At 38.8% G+C, this 21400-nt stretch overlaps 1 protein-coding gene across 1 annotated transcript in view; it reads right to left on the bottom strand.

Moving 5' to 3' along the window:
- LOC138016480 (receptor-type tyrosine-protein phosphatase S-like) overlaps window positions 1–21400 on the bottom strand; it is a 93511-nt gene that overhangs the window by 71565 nt on the left and 546 nt on the right. The window contains exons 2-9 of the mRNA XM_068863618.1: window positions 17998–19599; window positions 17006–17140; window positions 11098–11409; window positions 9623–9967; window positions 9029–9135; window positions 6383–6560; window positions 5096–5383; window positions 3287–3580 (exon numbers count right to left, since the gene is read on the bottom strand). Coding sequence (XP_068719719.1) covers window positions 3287–3580; window positions 5096–5383; window positions 6383–6560; window positions 9029–9135; window positions 9623–9967; window positions 11098–11409; window positions 17006–17140; window positions 17998–19599 — 3261 coding nt within the window. The remainder of the gene's footprint in view (window positions 1–3286; window positions 3581–5095; window positions 5384–6382; window positions 6561–9028; window positions 9136–9622; window positions 9968–11097; window positions 11410–17005; window positions 17141–17997; window positions 19600–21400) is intronic.

The raw sequence follows: 21400 nt of genomic DNA, 5'->3' as shown, positions 1-21400 counted from the left end.
TTCGGTGTGAAATACACCCGAGGTGGGCAATCGAGAAAAATAGATATATCAGAAAACCGATTTTTATCGATTGTTATAAAAATTATCGATTGCCCACCACAATGAATTTGGAGAGGGCACATTGTAACTTCTTCGGATAATTCTTCTTGCATTTCTTAACGCAGATGTAACGGGGTCCACTCTACGCAGCGAGTGCATAACACGAACTCTCTGAACCATCAATTCTTGTTGTCTTAGCGATCCTTGCACCATTAATAGTCCTGGTTCTGGTGTAACAGCACGAATGTTTCTTACAATGTCATCCAGTTCAGCATCTGATAGTAGAGAAAATTCTCTCCCTTCCACTCTCATACCAAATTCATTCCGCCTTCGTCTCAATGTCCTGTCGGAAACGCAAGAGTCTCTGCAATATCATCCAGCGAAATCCGCACACTTCATGCAATGTTTGAAGCTGTTGCTGAGTTACAACGACCCTTGGTCGTCCTTCTAAGCCATACCTTTCTGTCGGGGCACTTCTTCTGTCCGCTCTCCGACTACGTCTACCTCATCCTCTAGGAGGAAACAATGCCTTTCAAAATGGGGATCGCAAAACACTTGTGCGGCCAAGAATTAGCGTGAGATCTCTAAGACACGTTTGCTGTGACAGCTCGTGGCCGTAAGTCTCGCAAAATCTTGATATCAGGGTTGAAAGTGTCCTCTCGTACTCATCTGATCGTCTAAAAGGAATTCCCTTCGATCGCTAGGGGTTGACTTTAGCTGTTGTTCGCAAGTGTTAAGAAGTTTCCCAAGAAGAGAAGAACTCATCGTACCCCGCCGCCATTTTGATTTTCTGAATGTTCTGTACGATGGGGTCAGCGTTCGCTCATCACTCATTAGCTAAAGTCGACTTCGAATTTTATTTTTTCGACTCAGTTTGTTTTCGACTTCCAATAACAAAAAAAAACCTGTTAAATTCTCAAATTCGATTTTTTCCCTTCTGTTTGTTAGTTTTTTCGACTTTTAGAATTCGCAACTTACTATTTATACTATTTCTGTCGACTTCATATTTATTTTTTTCCTCGACCTCGAATTTATTATTTGATAGACTTTTTAGAATTCTCGACTTAGTATTTATACAATTGGACTCATTTACCTTTTTGGAAGATTGTTTGTGTTTTCAATTTCATATTTTATGATGTGGATATTTGTCCGCAACGAAACGCCATAGTAAGCAGGAAGGGTTCACAGGCCTGTTGGAAGCGTGCTTGAGTTTCAACAAAATGAGGCCCAAAATCATGAAAACTTGTGACGCAGATGAATAATAAGTAGCTGCTATTTCCAAAATGATGGAATTACCTGGTGATAAATAACGTCGTACGCGTCTGGAGAGTAAATTTTGACTTTGCATAAACAAGAGTTGGGCGATTGTGATCTTTGTTTTGACTTCGCTCATTTCATTGTCAAACTTTATAACACTTGACAGAAAAAGAAACTTACAAAAACCCGGTATCTTGCCATCATTTTTGACCCAAGTGCTTCCCTGTTTTGGCGAGTAAACATTCCCTGCGGTAACTTAATCACGGAGACCGCTGAATTTCGGCCCATGTCACTTTCGATCTTTGACAATTTACTTGAACGTAGCAAAAATCTCCCAAAATTTGTGTCGCGGATCGGACCTTTTTATATTCTATATTCACGGTTCAAAATTAAGTTGTTTTCATGTCGTAAATATTTTATTATCGACCGACCGTCCGGGAGCGAACTTCCTTCTGCTCTTTCTGAAAACTGTGTAGCAATATTTATTTGCTTTTTCATCAATATTTGTTTTGCATAAAGCAAGCTACCAGAAATCTGTACCTTGCTGAGCTTCGCATTTGTTAGCGTTAATAGTATTTGCGGTCCAGATGTTTATGTTTTTTATGAGCGGGTTTATTGTTTTGGTCTCCCATCCTAACACTAACCCCGCGAAACAGGGCTTGACTTCAAGGAAGTTTAGTATTACAAAGTTTTCGGATGATAATTAAGCGCACACTTTGTGGTGAAAAGAAGTTGTGGAGGGAATCTTGAAAATTATCAACCTGTCAGCCCAAGAAGCCCAATGGTTTCTCGCTTCTCTTTTAGTTGTTATTCTCAAGAGACTGGAACTGCTGTATTTCAATACAACACAATTTCAGTGCCTTCTGATTTTCTGTAGCACGTATCACAGGCAAGCCAGTGTATGCTTCACAGAAGCATCTAGTTGTGAGATCAAGTTACGCTTCCAATTGAGAAAGACGCCATACATTGCTTTGTATTGTAAGGCTTTTTACAAATATTATTCATAAATTATCTTTGAAAATTGCTTTGTTACCCTCCAATATTTCTTTTTGGGTTTCAACAACACTTGTTACGATCTACATTTCCTACATAATCATAAACGGAGCAAAATAAATTTGAATTAGTAGGCACCGTGCTTAATTGTTTATTATTTTAATGTGGTACTACGACCAAAAAAACAATTCTCTTTTTTCTTTGGATTTGAAAACTATGTTAACTAAACACTAACTGACCCAAGTTTTCAGTTCTGATTTTAAAGAGACACCTGTTTATTTTAACTGGAATTTTCTTATTTATTGGTCCGCCATTACTAACTTTAAATTCTTGAGAGAGCTGGGTCGAGGAGAAATGACGTCAAAGACTCAATAGTTTAAGAATGCAATGCGTGTGTACGCGGCCGAATTAATATGCAGCACGGGAGTTTCGGGCTTTCAGACTTTTAAACCCGTGTTTTGCATATGTAATAAATTGCGTTTACACGCTGAAATTTTAAGCTAGTGAGTAAATGACGTCATTTTCTCTAGATCCAACCCTCTGAGGTCCAACCGGCCCGTTTTGAACGTGAGTAATGGCGGACCGTGAAATCCAAAACTTACACTCAAAATAAACAGCCTTTGGATAAAACTCAAAGCTCAAGATTTTGCCAAAAAAAGGAAATGATTTTTTGATCATAGTACCACTTTAAACAATAGATTATATCCCTTACCAAAGTAAAAGTATGGATTTGATATGGCAAACTTATGGCCAATATCTGGCCCACATGTGGAGATAGTAAGAGCATTACATGGACGTGATATGGCAGCCAAGTTTGTGAAATTTGGAGATATGGGAAGTGTATGGGATTTAAAGACCAAGTTAATTGTCTTATGGAAAACCTATGGCCCTATTTGTTCCATTGTAATGGATGGGTATTCTTCTTGACTTCCCGTCTCTGTGGATAAGATATGGGATTAGCAGAATTTAAGATACAACGTTTCAGAGTGCACAATACCTGCTTCAAATGTTTGGTTCGTTACCCCAATACTAAAAGGACCAACGCTCACAACATTCACAGCCCACACAATAAATGTGTAGTTCGTGTAAGGTTGCAGTTCGTTGACTACAAATGTCGTCACATCAGCTGCAACCGTGTGCCTTCTCGATTTTCCATTTGCACTGAGAACGTTAATGCCGTATCCTCTTACTGGCCCATTCTGTTTAGCAGGTTCTGGAGGCAGCCAGCCCAGGATGATAGATGTCGATGAGTTTGTTAATGCAAGCACATGCCGTGGAGGGCATGAAGGGACTGGAGCAATCACAAATAACATTGAATAAAAAGCTAACTCCTCACACATTCACCTTCGTATCTCAGCAGTGTCATCAAGGGCTGGGGCGACTTTTGTCTCAAGTTACTCAATACATTTGGTTCTTATCTGGATGGAGACTTCAAAATGTACGACTTGCTGTCAGAAACATAGCACCGGAAATTGTACTTTAACGCACAAAATGCGAAATAAGCAAGGTACAGATTCCCACCCTGGTCAGAGTTCAATTCCCACACTGGTCAGAGTTCTTCTCTGTCCTTGTGTGGGCCCATTTCTATAAGTAGGGCTAACGCTCACATGGTTCATATGGGGTAGAAACTTGGCACTTCACATTACACTCAAATCAGTTAAGTCTGTACAGACTTTGTTAGAGTGCTTTACGCAAACAAATATTGATGCAAAAGTAAATAAAAAAGGATATACAGTTTTTAGGAAGAGCAGAGGGGAGTTTTTAGGAAGTGTCGATCGAGAATAAGATATTTTACCAACAGCAACAAAATTTGCGACATAAAAACAACATATATATTTTCCCGTGAATATAAGAAGTTACCATAAGCGAAAAACAATTTGGGCGATTTTTGCTACGTTCAACTTTTCTATTGTGCTTTTGACTGCACATGTAAATCGCAAAATCGAAAGTCACCTGTGATCACGTTACCTTGCGTGTTTACTAACAACTCGCGAAACAAAGGACCGTCGAAGTGATAGAAAGACACCGTTTTTTTTTTTGTTTTTTTTTTTTTTTTTGCTAGTTTTGTTTTCTTTCAAGTGTTATAAAGTTTGACAAGAAATGTACGAATTCAACACAAAGATCGCAATCGTCCAACTCTTGAGGTTGACCAAAACTCCACTCTCTTAGACGAGGTTATTTATCACCAGGTAATACCATCGTTTTGGAAATAGAAGCTGCGTCATTATGCTTGGTCTGCAATCTGCAGTGACACTGACAGGAGGGCCACGCGTTTTCAACTCAAAATTCCTTCACAGATAAAATTATCGTAACATCACAAACAAGCTGATTCTGAACAAAAACAATCTTTACCCACTGGAGAGTTGTGATGGTTTGAAAACTACCCAAATGTAACGTGTTACAATCTTGCAATGCTTTGTTCATCCACTGATCTTTTTGGCTTCTTTGCATTAGATACATGTTGTTCTACAGTTTCATGTGTCTATTGCGACACTTCATTCTATTTTGCGAGCTTCAACTGTGTGGAATGAAATTATCTAAAATGGCGTCACATCATCCATTTAATTATGTGGGTTAACAGCGTGTTTGCAGCATTATACGGTTAGCGATGCCGTTTGTCTCATTTTAAGCTCAAAGTTTTTGTAACTGTGTTTACATTTGTACACTTCTTAAGTGTACAAAAAGGGTAAGAGAGTATTTTGTTACACGCAGCGAAATCGGCGTGCATCGCATGACTTGCAATCTTGAACATGCGTGATGTTGCTACATTATATAAATAATGATTTTCACCCTCAGAAGGACTTACTGTCTTGATCTGTAGTTTCCATAGCACCAATGGGCGGACTTGACAGGTTGTATTTCAAATTAAAGGCCAATAATTCAAATCTGTACTTCGTGAAAGGTTTAAGGTTAGACACCAGATACTGAGTGCTTTCGCCAAAGTAAATAAGCTTAAAGGACGTTTCTGGGTCAGATGCAAATGACAATTTGTATCTGATTATGCCATTTGGATACAGGGGTTGCTGCCATGACACACGAATTTTGGTTGCCGTGATATGTCCCTTGGTGGAGAGATTTTGTGGTGCTGAAGGCTCTGCAAGAAAAGAAAGGTTTAATTTAAAATAAAAAACATCGTCGCTCTTTGGAGGTTGGGTGCCCGAAACATCCTGGAGCTTCCACTATTGGCAGCCAGCTCCAAGATGGAGACTGCACCGATGGCTGGCAAAACCTGACAACCCAGCCATGAGCCCCCACGCCCCCGAGAAGAATGGGCACCCGTCACACTGATACACAGTGGAAAGCAGAAAAAAAAAAAAAAAAAAACCGCTAAACGCTCCACACAATGCTCCTACTTCCCGCCACACTGATAAATAAGCGATACAGCCCAAAGCACGAGGTATTCCACGCATGCGCCAGTATACTACAACCACTGACCAATACGCTGCAGTCGCTCCTAGTTGTTTACTTTGTTAAACTTCGTTTAACCTCATATAAATGTTCCTAGACGAACAAGAAAAAGTGTGGAAACTGGATGTCTAATCAAATTACAGTTGAACAAATGATCTGCATACAACTACGTGTACATGTATAAGGATTACAATGACATCAAATTTTCATGCAGAAGACTGAGCAAACATGGGAATAGTGAAACAACAAATGGCCAGGAAAAACCCTGAGCAAAACTGACCTGGAACAACTCTTTGATGTGGGGCAAAAGAAAAAGGTTGAGGGAGGGACTTCTTGAAGGGCCAACTTTCAAACCAGACAAGATTTGGCGCATGAAAGCTGCACTTTAATTATTTGCCTTGCCCATAACCACTTCCCATAATGTTCATAATAACTGCAAAGAGCTAAAGACCTGTTCAGCGCAGGCGTTATTTGACACCATCTGCAGTTGAGTGCATCTAGGGATCATAAGATTACATACAATGTACATATAACCAAGGCAAAGGCCCTGCCTACAAAGTTTAGCGTGCAGCATAATGTTACGAATGGCAAACTGGAGGCAAAGAACTTGATGTGGTGTATGAAAACTGTTCACAACAAAGTAAAATAACTACATGTATTTACATGTATCTCTTTTATATTATACCTCCTTCATCTGTCTGTTCCTCCACAGTGTTTCGAATACCTTCTCCCTTCCTTGTGAAAGCACTGACGTTAATTACATAAACAGTGTAGGGATTGAGTGAGGAGAGCAAAATACTCTTGGGATGCTGAATTCTTCTTGTGACTTCTTGCCCGACGGAATCTTTCCTGGCATATCGTACCTTAATTTGAAAAGATGCACAGACGTCATAATACATCCTGTTTGTGAAAATGGAGTTTGAACAAATGGGTTACAGTTGTGATCTTCAAAATGGTAACTGACTTTCCAAGAGCCTAAGCAAAAGTTGTCATTCGAGCAAAGTGATATTTGTAACGTTTTGTCAGTGGCCACGTACATGTACACTCTTAAGTGCCTTGTTCTCAGCTGATGAGCAACATCATAATAATAATGCATGTATAAAGATGCCGTTACACTGTGAAATGTTTCGTGCAACTTTTCTCGCAATGTTTTGGCGACATTGTGGCGAGACAAGTTGCACGAAACATGTCACAGTGTAACATACCCTGCAATGGCCAAAATCGTTGCGAGACAAGTTGCGCGAAAAGTAGAACCTTGCAACGGCTCTTGTAACTTGTTTCGCAACGATTTTGGCCGTTACAGGGTATGTTACACTGTGAAATGTTTCCTTCAACTTGTCCCGCCACAATGTCGCCAACACATTGCGAGACAAGTTGCACGAAACATTTCACAGAGTAGAAGTGTTATGTGCTATTATAGTATTGTTTGTTTAGATTCTTTGCACCACGGTGGGGCTTTTTTTGAAACTTTTGATTGATGTTAGTTTCCTACCCTGGGGGATTTGATTGAAAATTTTTAAGAATTGTCAAATCCCCACCCCTTGTTCCCGAATGGGAACTGAATTGTATTCTCTTTCACACTTAGTTTTGATTTGTATTAAGTTGTATGATGTTGTTAATTAATGGCTATTATTAAATTCTCAACCTGGGATAATGCAATTCTCGTGCTCTGATTGGTTCACTCAATCTCGGTTATCAGCTCATATACCTTGGTTTGACCTTATATGGTAAATGATTGATCTAAGTGTTGCCAAGCTAAAAGCTTTTTAGCCGGAAAGCGAAATTTCTCTCTGAAGAAAGCAAAAAAAAAAAAAAAAAATTTCTGGACAGCTGGGTTAAATTAGAAGTGCGAAATTAGAAATTAGAAGTACGCGAAAAAGTAAGAAATGTTTTTGTGACGAGCCTGCGTCTGTCTGACCACAAGGTGTTACACGACATCGCATCGGTTCTCATCAAGTCTTTTTGATTTCGCTCGGATTTACTCGCTTTTTTCGTTCGTATTTCGTACTTTCTAAACTTTTGGAGTTTAAAGGAATTTAATAAAACAATTATTCCATTCGCGCTTGTTGGATATGAGACTGGTTATAGCCAACTCGGCGCTACGCGCCTCGTTGGCTATTTACCATCTCATATCCAACGTGCGCTCATGGAATAATTGTTAATTATTGATTGATACCTATGTTGTCTTTGAACCTTAATTTTCATCTGAATTAGTTTTTGAACATCAGTCTTTCAACAAGTGGGATGTGTGGGTGAGACAACTAGGCCTAGTATATGTACATGTACACATGTTTGAGCACTCTGGCATGGCTTAGATGTACCACATGTGTGGGACATTTGGGGTGCCTTTCTAAGCTTAACCTTCATCCTAGATATCAGCACTGCACTGATGAGGCCCAGAAGGCCGAAACTGTATTGTCTGCAGTTAGATATAGCTCTTTGGCATCATGTCCAAATTGAGCACTCTACTAGGATGAGTCATTGGCGCTAGCAATTGCGCATGCTCACTAGCTCGCTAGTTTGAGCACTCTGGCATGGCTTAGTTGTACCACATGTGTGGGACATTTGGGTGGTTTTATAAGGTTAGTAAGTACATTGTATGAGAACAACCTGTAGAGAATAACATTATATAAAGAATACCCAAAGGAAAAGCCGTTTTCCAGGTGACCACTGTCATGTTGACTATGGTTAAGCATTCATGACATTTATGAAGCAGAATAAAGTACACAGTTACATGTAACACACTTGGAAGAGCCCTTTGTACAGTAGTTTGCATTCTGCAATTGGCTCTTAAATGGTGTCCCTGAGACTGCTAAATCTACTAAATTAAAACAATCTCCACTGAACCATTGCCAACAACTACCCACTGATTATTTTTAATCCCATGGTGATTGCCGAATGCTAGGTTACCCAGACTACATGTACTGTACATGTACAGTACCTCCTTATTGCCCAGGTTTCATCACCTTCTAGGTCCTCATTCCTAAGCTACTGTTCAATTGACCGTATTTGTGTTGTTAATGTGGCTGTGTGGTGCAGTTATATGGCATCAATGCCATTATTAATTTGACCATGTGACTACATGACAAGTCAAAGCACACAGATAACCCTGAAGGGGTTGCCCTTCATTGACCTCTTTGGTAACTCGGTGGCTAGAGCGGCCCGGCTAGAGATCCTTCCCTTTCATTTCTGAGTTCAATTTAAAAAAATTCACTGTACCATATCACCTTGGATCCCCAACCTCAACAATTTAATTTTTTTGTACTTCATCATAATGAAATGGTGTTTGCACTACTGTAACAGCATTACAAGTAAATGCAAGTTGCAGTACCTCATATTTCAAGAAATTGCCATTCATCTCTACTGGTTCTGTCCAGTTTACAAAAATTGAAGTAGAATTCACAGTTGTTGCCTCCACTAGAACTGGTTGACTTGGGACTGCAAGTATTCAAAGAAAAATGAGTTAATGACACAAAAAAGCACTTTCTAATTCATCCAAGAGTTCTTGCTGTACATGACTTTTCGTGTGTACAGCTGTAACTTCAGAATGGAATCTCACAATATATATAATTAATTTTAGGTACATGTGCGAGACTGCAAGATTTGGTCACACCCATCTCTACGTAGTTCTTTTCTAAAATTAAAGTAAACAAAGTTCTGCATAATGCAGCTCATCATTGAAAAAAAATGTTCTAATGAGGTTTTTACTTTTTATTCAATACTTTTCACCATTTATGTACACTTTCCAAAGGGAATATTTTAATTCCATTAATTTAAAAGTTACTATTATTGGAACTTTAGAGGGCCTGTGTTAATTGAAACAAGCTACCCTTGGAAAGCAGTGCAGCTAAAGTCATGCAAAGATTAAAATTTGAAGCAAAGAGCTGCACACATTTAAAACAGGATTATTCATAATCCCACTCACCATCCTCATCTGTGTGCACAGTAACCTCTTCACTGAATGGACCTGGAGCAACAGTGAGTGCTCTTACTTTTACTTCATAGCTTGTCCACTTCTTCAGTTGACCAATTTGGTATGATAGGTTTAGCCCTACGCCCAGGAGCACAGGCTCACCACCTTGTTGAATAACTTCAATGGCAGGGCCCTCAGTTGGTGCAGAAGTTGGTGGTGTCATTTCTTCTGTTATTTGTACCTGGTATGCCCGTAACTTTCCATTGAGTGTTACTGGAGGTGGTGGTTTCCAAGCCACAAAGATTTCAGTAGAGCTTATGTTGTAGACTACTGTTATTTCTGGAGAACCTGACGGAGCTGTCATCAACACATAAAATACATGCAGCTATCACAGGCTGATTATTATTGAAGGGATGTATTCATAGTCACTTGCATGTAGATGAAAAGGCAGCTTTTTGTAAAACTCAGAACAAAGGATCAGTGTATAACAGAAGAAAAATAATAGTGAAGACGAGGAAATGGACGACAAATTTGAGACAGACAGGGAGGAAGAAGACGAGCAATAATGATTGATCCTGATCACACAACATCACAAACGGCTACTTTACGAACCACCAAATAATAAAAGTCCATAACCAACAACAACTTCTCTTCATTTTACAAGTACTTTAGCTCGGCTTGTAAGTGAATACTGTACATGTTCATTTGTTACTGTTTTAATTTGCTGAGAAAATTCTTTTTATCAAAACTACTCGGCTACATGCCGAGACCCCTTCTACAGTGTATGGCTTCAAATTTGCCCAAATTGAGTGTGGATTTGTGCAATAATCGCTCGGCTTATAGCTGAATAAGTACGGTACATGTACCTTTTTGATTCTGTGTCGGAATTGATGTCACCCCCCTACAATGAAGCTTTTTTTTAATTCCTCTACGTTAGGTAGTATACATGTACTTGATGACACATTTGTACTGGTACATGTAAATGTAATTGCAAATGTGAACAAAAGCTGAACTACAGTAAGACTGCTTAACTCAATGACTCCCCTGGAGGGGTTCCTCATTGACAAGTAAAATCATCTGGCATTAGACAGAGTAAAAATACTAAGTATGGTCGGTTCAAGCCCGCTTCAGAGTCAAAGGGTTAAGCTATAGCTGTACAGTGTATCTTGGGTTTCTCAAAGTACTAGCCAACATATAAAAAAATTTGGTTTTATCAACAGAGTTGATAATGTAAATTGGCCACCGTACAGAGATTTTAAAAGCTGACGTTTCAAGCGTTAGCCCTTCGTCAGAGCGAATCCAATGTAAATCCATGATTCGCTCTGACGAGGGGCTAACGCTCGAAACGTCAGCTTTTCGAATCTCTGTAAGGTGGCCAATTTACATTATCAACTCCGTTGATGAAACCAAATTTTTGTATACTACCTCCCCAACGACACAGCACCACAGTTTCTTTAGAAACTACCCCCTATTACTAGCCAACATACCTGCTTCACCAGTCAAAACCAATGGGCTCTCTGAGCTGTAATTACTGTTCCTGAATGGACTTCTTGCCATTACTCTGAGTGTATAATTAGTATAAGGCTTTAGCCAAAGGACCACTGCTTCAGTCAGCCTCAGTATGCATGCTCCCTGCACCAAGGAATTGTTGCAAATGGCTGGTATCCAAGTCACAGAATCATTACTAACTTCAATTGAAAAGTTTGCAATGAATTCTATATTTGTTGCATTCCATTTAAGAAGAACACTGTGAGCTGATAACACAGCCACACTTTGAATGACTGGAGCATCTAGTTCATCTGAAAGGGAAAAATAAACACATTGTATTCTGTAAAAATTTTGAAGGTAAACAAGTTGAAAAACAGAATAACTGTAAGCTCAAAACAGTCACACAGAACGAAAAAACCTATAAAGCAGCAAGCTTAATGAGCTTTCCTTCAACCTTCTTTTGTTTGAATTCAACCAAAATGACTGATGATCCAAGATGGTGATCAGCAGTCTTATTACCGGTCAGTGTAAAAATGCAGACTGCAGACCAGGGGTATAATGCAGACTGAGGTTATAATGTAACTGTTGAAAAAGCCCAAACCCCTTAGAAATGCTAACCTTAGGCCTAATTAGGCCTAAAACAATATTTAGGCTTAACTGTTAGCATTCCTAAAGGGTTTGGGCTTTTTCAACATTTACATTATAACCTCAGTCTGCATTTTACACTGACCGGTCTTATTACACTGAACACTGTACATGTAGCAAAAGAAAGACAGAATTCCAAACAGATTCTTGCTTGTATAACCCTTTCACTCCTGTGGGGTTCCCCATTGACGAGTAAAATCGTCTGGCATTAGACAGAGTAAAATCTGTAAGTCTCAGTGGCCCTTACAGGAGTGAAAGGGTTACCGTAAATGTCCATGAATAAGCCGCATCCGTAGATAAGCCGCACCCCGAATTTACAAGCGCAGATTTTGGAAAAAAATGTCATACAACAAAGTTTGAATTTCCAGTAATGGTCTATTGCTATAAGCCAACAAGGACAAACAATCAAGGTTTCCCCATAAAGTTGAAATTCCTTCGATATTTGAAACAAAACGAATGAGTGCTTAGTAGCCAAGCTTTAAATGTGGGGAGGAGTCTAGGCCAGGGTCTCAGTATCATGACCACGTCTATAAAGATGTACCCGCAAGAGGCGAGAAAATTCATGCAGAACAGGAGCTTGATAATGCAGTCGACAAATTTGCCGAGAAGGTCATGGACAACGAAACAGTGGGCCATTTACCTCGCGAGTACTCGCAAATGTTGTGGTATTTTATCGCACATGGCGGAAAGATATGCGTGGAAATGACTGGCCGAAGACGTCACTGCAAACAGCTGTGCGGAGGAATGGAGATTCCTTGTAGGTTGGTGTTTACTTGTTCGATTAAAGCGAAAATTAATCGCTTGAAAGAACTCTTGGAGAGCAAGATTCGCCGATAAACACTTGAAGACACAAACAGTTCCTTTAGCAGCCACCACTCATTAAAAAGTCAATGAACAACAGCAACATGCTCTCAGTTTCTTTTATGTTTCTTTACTGAGATCTTAAGAAGTTGTATGAATATTAATTAGGTTTTTTAAAACTCCAAACACAGATGTATCCATGGATAAGCCGCACCCTTGATTTATGGCTTCAATTTTGTGAAAAAAAGTGCGGCTTATACATGGACGTTTACGGTAAATTAAAAAACCCAAGGACTAAGGATTGTTATTCTACAGCTTTTGTCGGCCACTTTTTCTCAGAGCTGAACATTCCTTGACCATACTACTGTAGGTACAGCAGGTCTATGAACTGATAGCCTGTGTTCGGCGAGCAAATGAAAATGCTGGAAATCTGATATGATATCCATAGATCAGTTTTTAATAAAATAAAACAAAATAAAATAAAATATCCTAATATATAATATTAAATTAATGTCAAGAACAGATTGCCCTTAATTAACCCATTCACTCCTGGGAGTGAGATTTAACAGATTTTACTCTGTCTAATGCCAGACAACTTTACTCGTCTAGGGCAACTGAGGGATCAATGGGATAAGGTATTTTGATGCAGTTAAAGAGGCTGGAAAGGGTTTCCGGCTGAGCGCGAACGAGTAAGCCACACACGCAATTCTGAAAGCTATGGGCAGCTCATGATTCAACATGGATTGCCAGAAATAAACAAATACCACTTTTGACTAATTTCATTCACCCTTGTTCTCATTCCTATACAGTACATATGGAATATAAATAGACATCTGCTATTCACGAAAACTACGAAAATTGTACACAAACAGTTTAATGGTCACTTAAATCTGTTTGCGTTGGCCTGTAACTTCACTGACGCATTCACTCGAATGAGCAGGTGACACCCAGTTGTTTTTCCTGATTTTGCAACTTTACTCAATTATATCTCTGCTTCTGGACGGTGAATGTTTTTCATTTTTTTGCATGCCAGCTTAGATTAATTCAAAACGTTTGTCTTTCAAATTTTAAAAAATTCTGTACGTGAAAAAAGAAAGTATTAGCGACTAATTTAAAAAAAAACTGATTTTTCTGAAAAACTGACCTACAGATTTTGTTGAATTTTAAATATTTTAGAGATTATTTGTTAAATTATACATTGTATGGTAACCCAGAATAGGAAGATTTCACAGTCCCGTTTTTTCAAAAAAGACAATACATCTATATCTTGATTTTAAGGCTCAAAGAAATGCCTCATATCGTTGCGATAGTAACGTTATTTTGAAGGAAAATCTATGATGGGTATGTAATACCATGGCCAAATTTCATCTTGATATGATTACCCTAACTGTATCTAAGGGCAGAATATGTTTATTTCCGTGAAAAAAGGAGAAACTATTTCGAGCCATGTTAAATGAACTTTATGCGCCAATCAACTCGAAACTTCAACGGCTCACAAATGCTACATCTCTTTCTTTAAACTCCTCCATGTCGTCCGAACACATGTTTTATTGATGTTAGCGACTTCGGCGCCCGAAAAAAAAATGATTTGAAACCAAACAGTTCCGGTTCAATTTTCCCCACCCCACACTGGCAAAGGTCAAATTCCCCACTCCCCCGGCACAGAGGATAGTCAAATGCCCGTGGTTTGCCCAGGGGGAACGTTGAAGGTTCGATTTAATCGGCGCATTAACAAAGAGTGGACGTGGTCTCAGGGCCCGTTGATCATCTAAGAGTGGTCAGCAGTGTTTGGCATAGGTGCATGCTCATTCAGTTGTTTAAAGTGCCTTCATGTATGAAGTAAACAGCCACAATACAGGAAAAGATCTCATGGATATACCCACCACGAGTTCCCTAGGTTAAACTCTCATTTTACAGATTAAGTCTAAGTGCCCATTTCAGTGATTAGGTCTAAGCTTTCGTTTATCTTTAATATTGCTAGAGCAATATTTAGTACTAGAAACTGATTTAGAATGGTCATTTTTTCAGAGTTATGGTTGGTGTGTATATCCATGAGATCCTTGCCAAAAAATTATTACAATGGCTTTTTGCATTTTGAAGTACATGTACAGTACCTTTTCACTGACTTGTATTTTGTGTTTCAAGAACAGCTTCCAATCGGAGATTTCCCATGAATTTTCCATAATTACTGTACATCTGTATTTAGTAAATCCTCAAAATGCTGCTGACAATTAATGACTTACTTTTTCGTTTCGGTTGTGCATTATTGAACATACGGTAAGTGTTCTGATGACATCATTTAAGACATGCAAAGATTCTTTTATTAACTTCTTGTAACTTGTGGGGCACAAGACAGAAAACTGAAACCCTAATTGAACTTACACTGTACATGTAGGAGCACTGCGTATGAACACGTATTGTTCAATGTATAAGCTGAGGCAAAAGTACTGAAGAGCTGACTTTGTTTCAGAGTTACTCTCCCTGACTTTTTTTAACATCAATTATTTTTAATTTGAGTGTGTGAAAATCAACTTGTTTATGTCTTGGTTTGTTTTACACAAAACGGTGATGATATTGGGCAGCTACATGTACATGTACAAAAGTAGGACGTTTAACTCAAATCACCTCGGATCAAGCGAGAAATGGTTTTCTAAGCCAAAACCATTCTACGTTTACCCCGATTTCACCAAGGATAGCTTAAAGATTAGTGTCAGGGAGATTTCTCGAGGCTTAAACATAAATTTTTTACCACATCAATCCAAGGTGAGCAATCCAAGTTGATCCAGTTTGACTTTTGTACCTGCCTGCTGATACACTGTACAGTACCGCTCGAAACTATTTGACTGTGCATTTGTCGGACTGCACTGGCGGCAACTTAAGTTACACATAATCCATACAGTTTTTTTTAAAGAAATGCCCTTTTGCCCCTTTGGGAGAACTGTTCATCATAATAGCGAAAAACTTACAAATTATTAAACATAAAGATGTAAGAATTAGGCACGATGAAAGGTTATCAACATTCTCTGCTCTCAGCTGTCACGGCGAAATCAGACAAACATAACAGGCTTTCATGATAGTGCATTGTGTTGCGTCGGTGCTGTGACAAACAGTTTGGATATTCATTCTTTACCTTAGGGAGCTAGGTGTGATAACATTAAACAATGCTTTGCAAAGTACCATTGTTTTCTTGCGGCACATTACCGCAATTAAGTCGGCCGCAGCATTCGGTTGCTTTCGTCTTTGCCTCGGTGTATAAGCCGCATCCGTAGATAAGCCGCACCCCCGATTTGGAAGTGCAGATTTTGGAAAAAAATGAAAACAATACAGTTTGAAGTTTCAGTAGAGTTGTATTGCTACAAACAACGAAGGACAAACAATCAAGGTTTCGAAACAATGACATAGAAGTTGTGGCTATCTTCCACAACTATCAAGTCTAAAGAAAGCGAAATTTCATTTGTAGTACCTTCTTTTACACAATCTTTAACTTAAAATGCTCCTTCAATCCGATTTTTTCAAGATTATCACTTTGAAACATGCCACAAACTTGAAATTCCTTTGGCATTAAAAAGACAAACAAACAAGTGCTTAGTAGCCAAGCTTTAGATGTTGAGAGGAGTCTGGGCCAGGGACTGGCCATCGTCTGGGCATAACACAGAAAGCATGTGCATTGATGCAATCATTTCAGTTTCTATTTCATTAATTAATAAATATTACAATACTTCAGGACAGAACAGGAGCAGGAGCCTGATAATGCAGTCGACAAATTTGCCATGAAGGTGGTAAAAAAACAACGAAACAGTTGGCCATTTACCTCGCGAGTACTCGCAAATTATTTTTGTGGTACTTTATTGCACGTGGCGAAAAGATATGCGTGGAAGTGACTGGCCACAGACGTCACTGCAAACAGCTGTGCGGAGGAATGTAGATTCCTTGTACGTTGGTGTTTAGTTGTTCCAGTAAAGCGAAAATTAATTGCTTGAAAGAACTCTTGGAGAGGAAGAATCGCTGATAAACACTCAAAGACACAAACGGCTCCTTTGGGAGCCACCACTGAATGAAAAAGTCAATGAACTACACTGTACAGCAACATGCTCTCAGTTCCTTTATGTTTATTTCTTGACATCTTACGAATTTTTATGAATATTAACAAGGCTGCTGCCTAAGAAAACTTTTAAGGGGCCCTCAGAGCTAAACGCTGAGAACTTAGGAGCCCAACATATGAAGTGAAAGGTGTTACTGTCAAAAGTTAAGGCGCCCAGAACTATTCTTTGGGAGCCCCAGGCTACCGGGCTCCTGTTAGGCAACAGCCTTGATTAATTAGGTTTTTGAGAACTCCAAACAAAGATGTATCCATGGATAACCCGCACCCTTGATTTTTGGCTTCAATTTTGTGACAAAAAAGTGCGGCTTATACATGGACGTTTACGGTACATACATGTACTATACAGTGTACAAATTTACCTTGTGGTGGAGTCGAAGGAGGAACAGCACTTGAACTTGGATACCATGATGTTTCAGCCACTTGAACATGTGTAGTGGTAGGTTGAGTCTTTGTATGACTAACTGAGACATTCAAATCAGGCATTTTAACAGAAGCTGTTGACAAATACATTGTAAGGATCATAAGCTTTTAAAACAAAGGAAAATTGAACGGTTTGCATAATAGAATGTATGTGTAATAGAAATGAATAACTGATTGGCAGGGTAAACACATTGGTAAGAGAACCCACCTTCCCCCTATGCATCCCAGGTTATTCCTGGACTTGACAACAGATGTGTATTGAGTCCACTCTACAAGGGTTTTTAACAGAGACACTAGGGAGCTTAAGCACGCTCATTTGTAAGACGAGGACGGCAACCGAAGAGAAAATTTCGCGTGCCAGGACAGTGGTGTCTCCCACATTTTCATACCAATCACTCTAATGGAGAAAAGATACACTGTACTTAGTAACGTAAATGTGGTTGTGTGAAAACAGGTTAAAGGGGAAAACAGCTCACTTCCGGTTGCCGTCCGCGTCTCAAAAACGCGCGTGCTTATAATAAGCTCCCTACTAACTACTAATGTTTTTCCTCTCTAAACAAAATTATATTAAATGTGACCAGCATTGATTTCATGCAATTTGATTCGCTTATTACAGTTTACCTAATTACAGTAGTGGTGCACTTGTGCTTACATTTCAGGTAGCTCCCATAAGATTGAGTGATTAGTATCATCATTATCATTACTATCAGCACTATCATTATAATTGTTATCTAAAATTCGCAAAACGTCTCATTTATTTCTCAAAGGCCACTGATTCATCTGGTCAGTACAGTACCTAGAAAAATGAAATATTCACAATCCCAGAAAAAGTCTACATACATGTAATAATCAATGAAGAGTTGACTTAACTGAGATAAAATAAATATACATGCACATGTAGCTGGTTACATCCACATTAATTATATCAAACCTGATGAGATGATTAAAGGTGCAGAGGTGATGATGCTGGCGATAACACCGGGTCTCAAAACAGGAACAGTTACAATTTGTGATTTGTTGGTAGTCATAGAAACATCTTCAAGTGACTTGCTACTTGAAAAGTGCAAGGATGAAGGCTGCACTTTCATGTCACTGGTGAATACTGAAACTTGTGCAGAGGGAAACAACGGTGGTCTAACACTCTGATTGGTTGGAATGATGCTTCTTTGTATCCCATGTAAAACTGTAAGGGACATGTTGTATGCAGGAATGGTTGGAGATGCAGCTCCGGTTTCAGCAATCTTAGATTGCACATTGCCGGTAAGCGATGGTTTCCATGCTGTCAAAGATTGTGATGCATTTGTAATCACAGTTCCTTCTGAAAAACTGGTAAAGGTGGCACCTACATGTAACAGATCACTTTGGAGTGCTGAGCTAGAAATCTGAACTTGTGATTGGTTAAGATCTGTCTGCATTGTGCTTGTTACAATGGGACTTGACACCGCTTCAGATGTAAGGCTTGTCAAACCAAATAGTGAAGTTTCAAACTGAGATATCAGGCTATGAGTTATATCTATTTTACTAGAAGACGTTGTGTAAAAGTGGCTCATTAAAACAGTGTGTTTTGACATGCCTGCTGTTTGCATTGTTTGTGCAATGCCAGTCCTCAATGCACCTCCTGGTGTGGTAGTTGGTGAATCATCACGTGATGTTGAAAACTGAACAGTTGTAGTACCAGCTACAGAACCAGTGACAGTACTGGTCAACATTTTTTGGACATCACTTGTTAAAATGGTTCGAGTCGATGTGCGATCTGTTGTTATTGTGCTTGGTGTAATGTCTGCACTTAATGCATGTTCAGATGCAAGGATTGATGATCCACCCCTTGATGTAACAAGGTCGGGTGTTCTACCTGAACTAGGAGTTACAGCGCCCTCTGAAATAGGTCTTGTTCGACGTGTGCTTGGTGTAAGAGCACTTAGAGCACCTTTGGCTTCAAGGCTTGATGATTCAACATGTGATGTGGCAGCCCAAAGAACGCTGGTTGTGCTATGAGATACCTTGCTAGTGGTCAACATGTTTTGCTCACTGTTCATCAAAAGAGTTTGTGTCAAGATCACCTTTGACATCTCTTTTACTTCAACAGTAGAAGTGTCAACATCACCTGATGAATCTTTTTGCAAGCTCCTTGAAGAGGCATGTATATGAAAAAGCTCTGATTTTTCTCTTAACTCAGAAGACGTCTCAAGAGCTGAGCTTTTACGAAGGGCAAACCCTGATGTAATTTCTGATTTTAAACTAACAGAGGTTTGCACTAGAATCCTCGAGCTGTTGACAGTCAAATTTGTTCCTTGACTTTCGTTATCCATAGAACCAGATTCTGATTTCAGACTTGTTAAGGTCTCGTTGACATTTGCTACACTACTTGACCCTGGAATTGAAGATGATCGCACCTCTCTTGTGTTCACAATATTAAAGATCCTGCTAGGTGTAAATGGAACTGCGGCAAATGAAGATGGCTTAACTGGCCAATGAGATGATAGATGAGAATTTGGAAGTTTAGTCTCAGAGGTTGATGCATCTATTCCCTGAGCTGCATAGACAAAAACAAACAGTTTTTTAGTAGAATATATTTGAAAGAAGAGTTCACTTACTGCAAAAATCAATGAACAAAAGAAAGGTGTACTGTACGTGAAAGAACCTGCATTTAAAAAAATAAACCAAATATGAACAGTCCTTTGGAATGTTCCTCAAAAGTCCTGAAAACTTTTCAAACCCGTAAAGCACTTTATGCAATCCACTGTCTTGGTTTGATTAAGTTGGTATTTAACATAACTGTTTTGAAGATGACCATGCAGAAGCAGAATGATTGTGGAGTTTCATGAATAAGAAACACTCCCTTCTCAAGATACAGCGGAATTTGAGATACCCGAAAAAAGCCCGAAAGTTGCAGGATGTCACAGAAACAGGCCCCTGGTCTCTAAGCATAATTAAGTTCCAATGTTACTATACTGTCTAACAAGGAAGGTTTCTAAAATAATTTTAAATATTAAAATCAATAATAAACTTCTTGTTTCTCAGCTTGCACGCATGATCCAAAAATACAAAGCATTGATAGCTACATGTAATAAGGGCTTATGAATGCCTGCCAAATGGAAGGGACACCAACGGAAAACCTTTGGTCTCCAGCTTAGGGTGAAGGGGTTTTCTCATGGCTGTAAAAACTGACTTTCATTGACTGCAAGAGAAGAAACCAATTTTCTATGACTGCATGGTTGCAAGATCTTTTTCTTTAATTCTCGCCTATCTCTTCTTTCCTAATTTACACTGTAATAAATTCACAGAGACACAAACAAACGTTTCTTTTTTTTTTTTTTGAAGGTAATTTTAAAAGGAAAAACAAGACACCTTATTACCAGTAATTAACTTGAACGAATACCTGCCCACTAGAAATTTACCATTGCTAAACTAGATGAGTGTTATGATATGAACTATCAATACTTGAAAGCAAAGTTAATTAAATAATGTAATGAGATAATGGGAGAGAAACCACATAGTTTCCCAAACACATTGCTCTACTATAGAGATTTTGTAATACTCTATTATTCATTAATTATTTTATTCCAACAAAGAAAGCACGCATTAAGGTTTACAAAGTCAATACCGAAGCCAGAGGCTTATATGGCAAAGATCATACCGGCGATTAGGCGAACTACCACCAGATGGAAAACAGAAATTTATTTATTTCTTTATTTATTTATTCATTCATTTATTTATTTGTATCACATATAACAACCGTCAGTGAGCAATTCAGCTTAACATGTGGGTTATTTTTTTACAGTTGGAGGCTACTGCAAATAGTAAGTTCAAGGTAAATGCAAATAAATATTCTTTTAGGACGAAATCAGGCACATATTGATCATATCACAAAAATGTTGCGAAACGCGTGCAAATTTGACACTCAACAATCGCGTATTTCTCGGAATTCTCATTAACATTTTACTAAAAAAAAATCCACAATTGATGCTTTATTAAAATCAAACAGCACATAACTATTAAAAGAAATCACCAATTGGTTTTTGAAAGCATCGTAACAAGGATTGCATGGATAAACAGATATTGGAATTGATTGAATAGTAACTATGGTAAGCTCACTGTACTTCGTTGACCTCGATCACTGGACAAACCTGCAATGAAAACACACAGCAAGCTATGCACGCAACTGGTTATAAACAACGAAATGTGAAGATCTACGAGCCTTGTTTGCACAAGTCAAGTGCATAACCCGCTTTTGACAAATTGACTGCTTGCTGAGAGGAGAAACTATCGCTCAGTGTGCCAAGAAGACTGATCTTCGAGAAAAAAATTAAAATATATATTTAGTGCGATTATTA

Source organism: Montipora capricornis, chromosome 1, assembly GCF_036669925.1.
Source record: "Montipora capricornis isolate CH-2021 chromosome 1, ASM3666992v2, whole genome shotgun sequence".
NCBI lineage: Eukaryota > Metazoa > Cnidaria > Anthozoa > Scleractinia > Acroporidae > Montipora > Montipora capricornis.
This window is presented reverse-complemented; position numbering and strand designations above follow the sequence as displayed.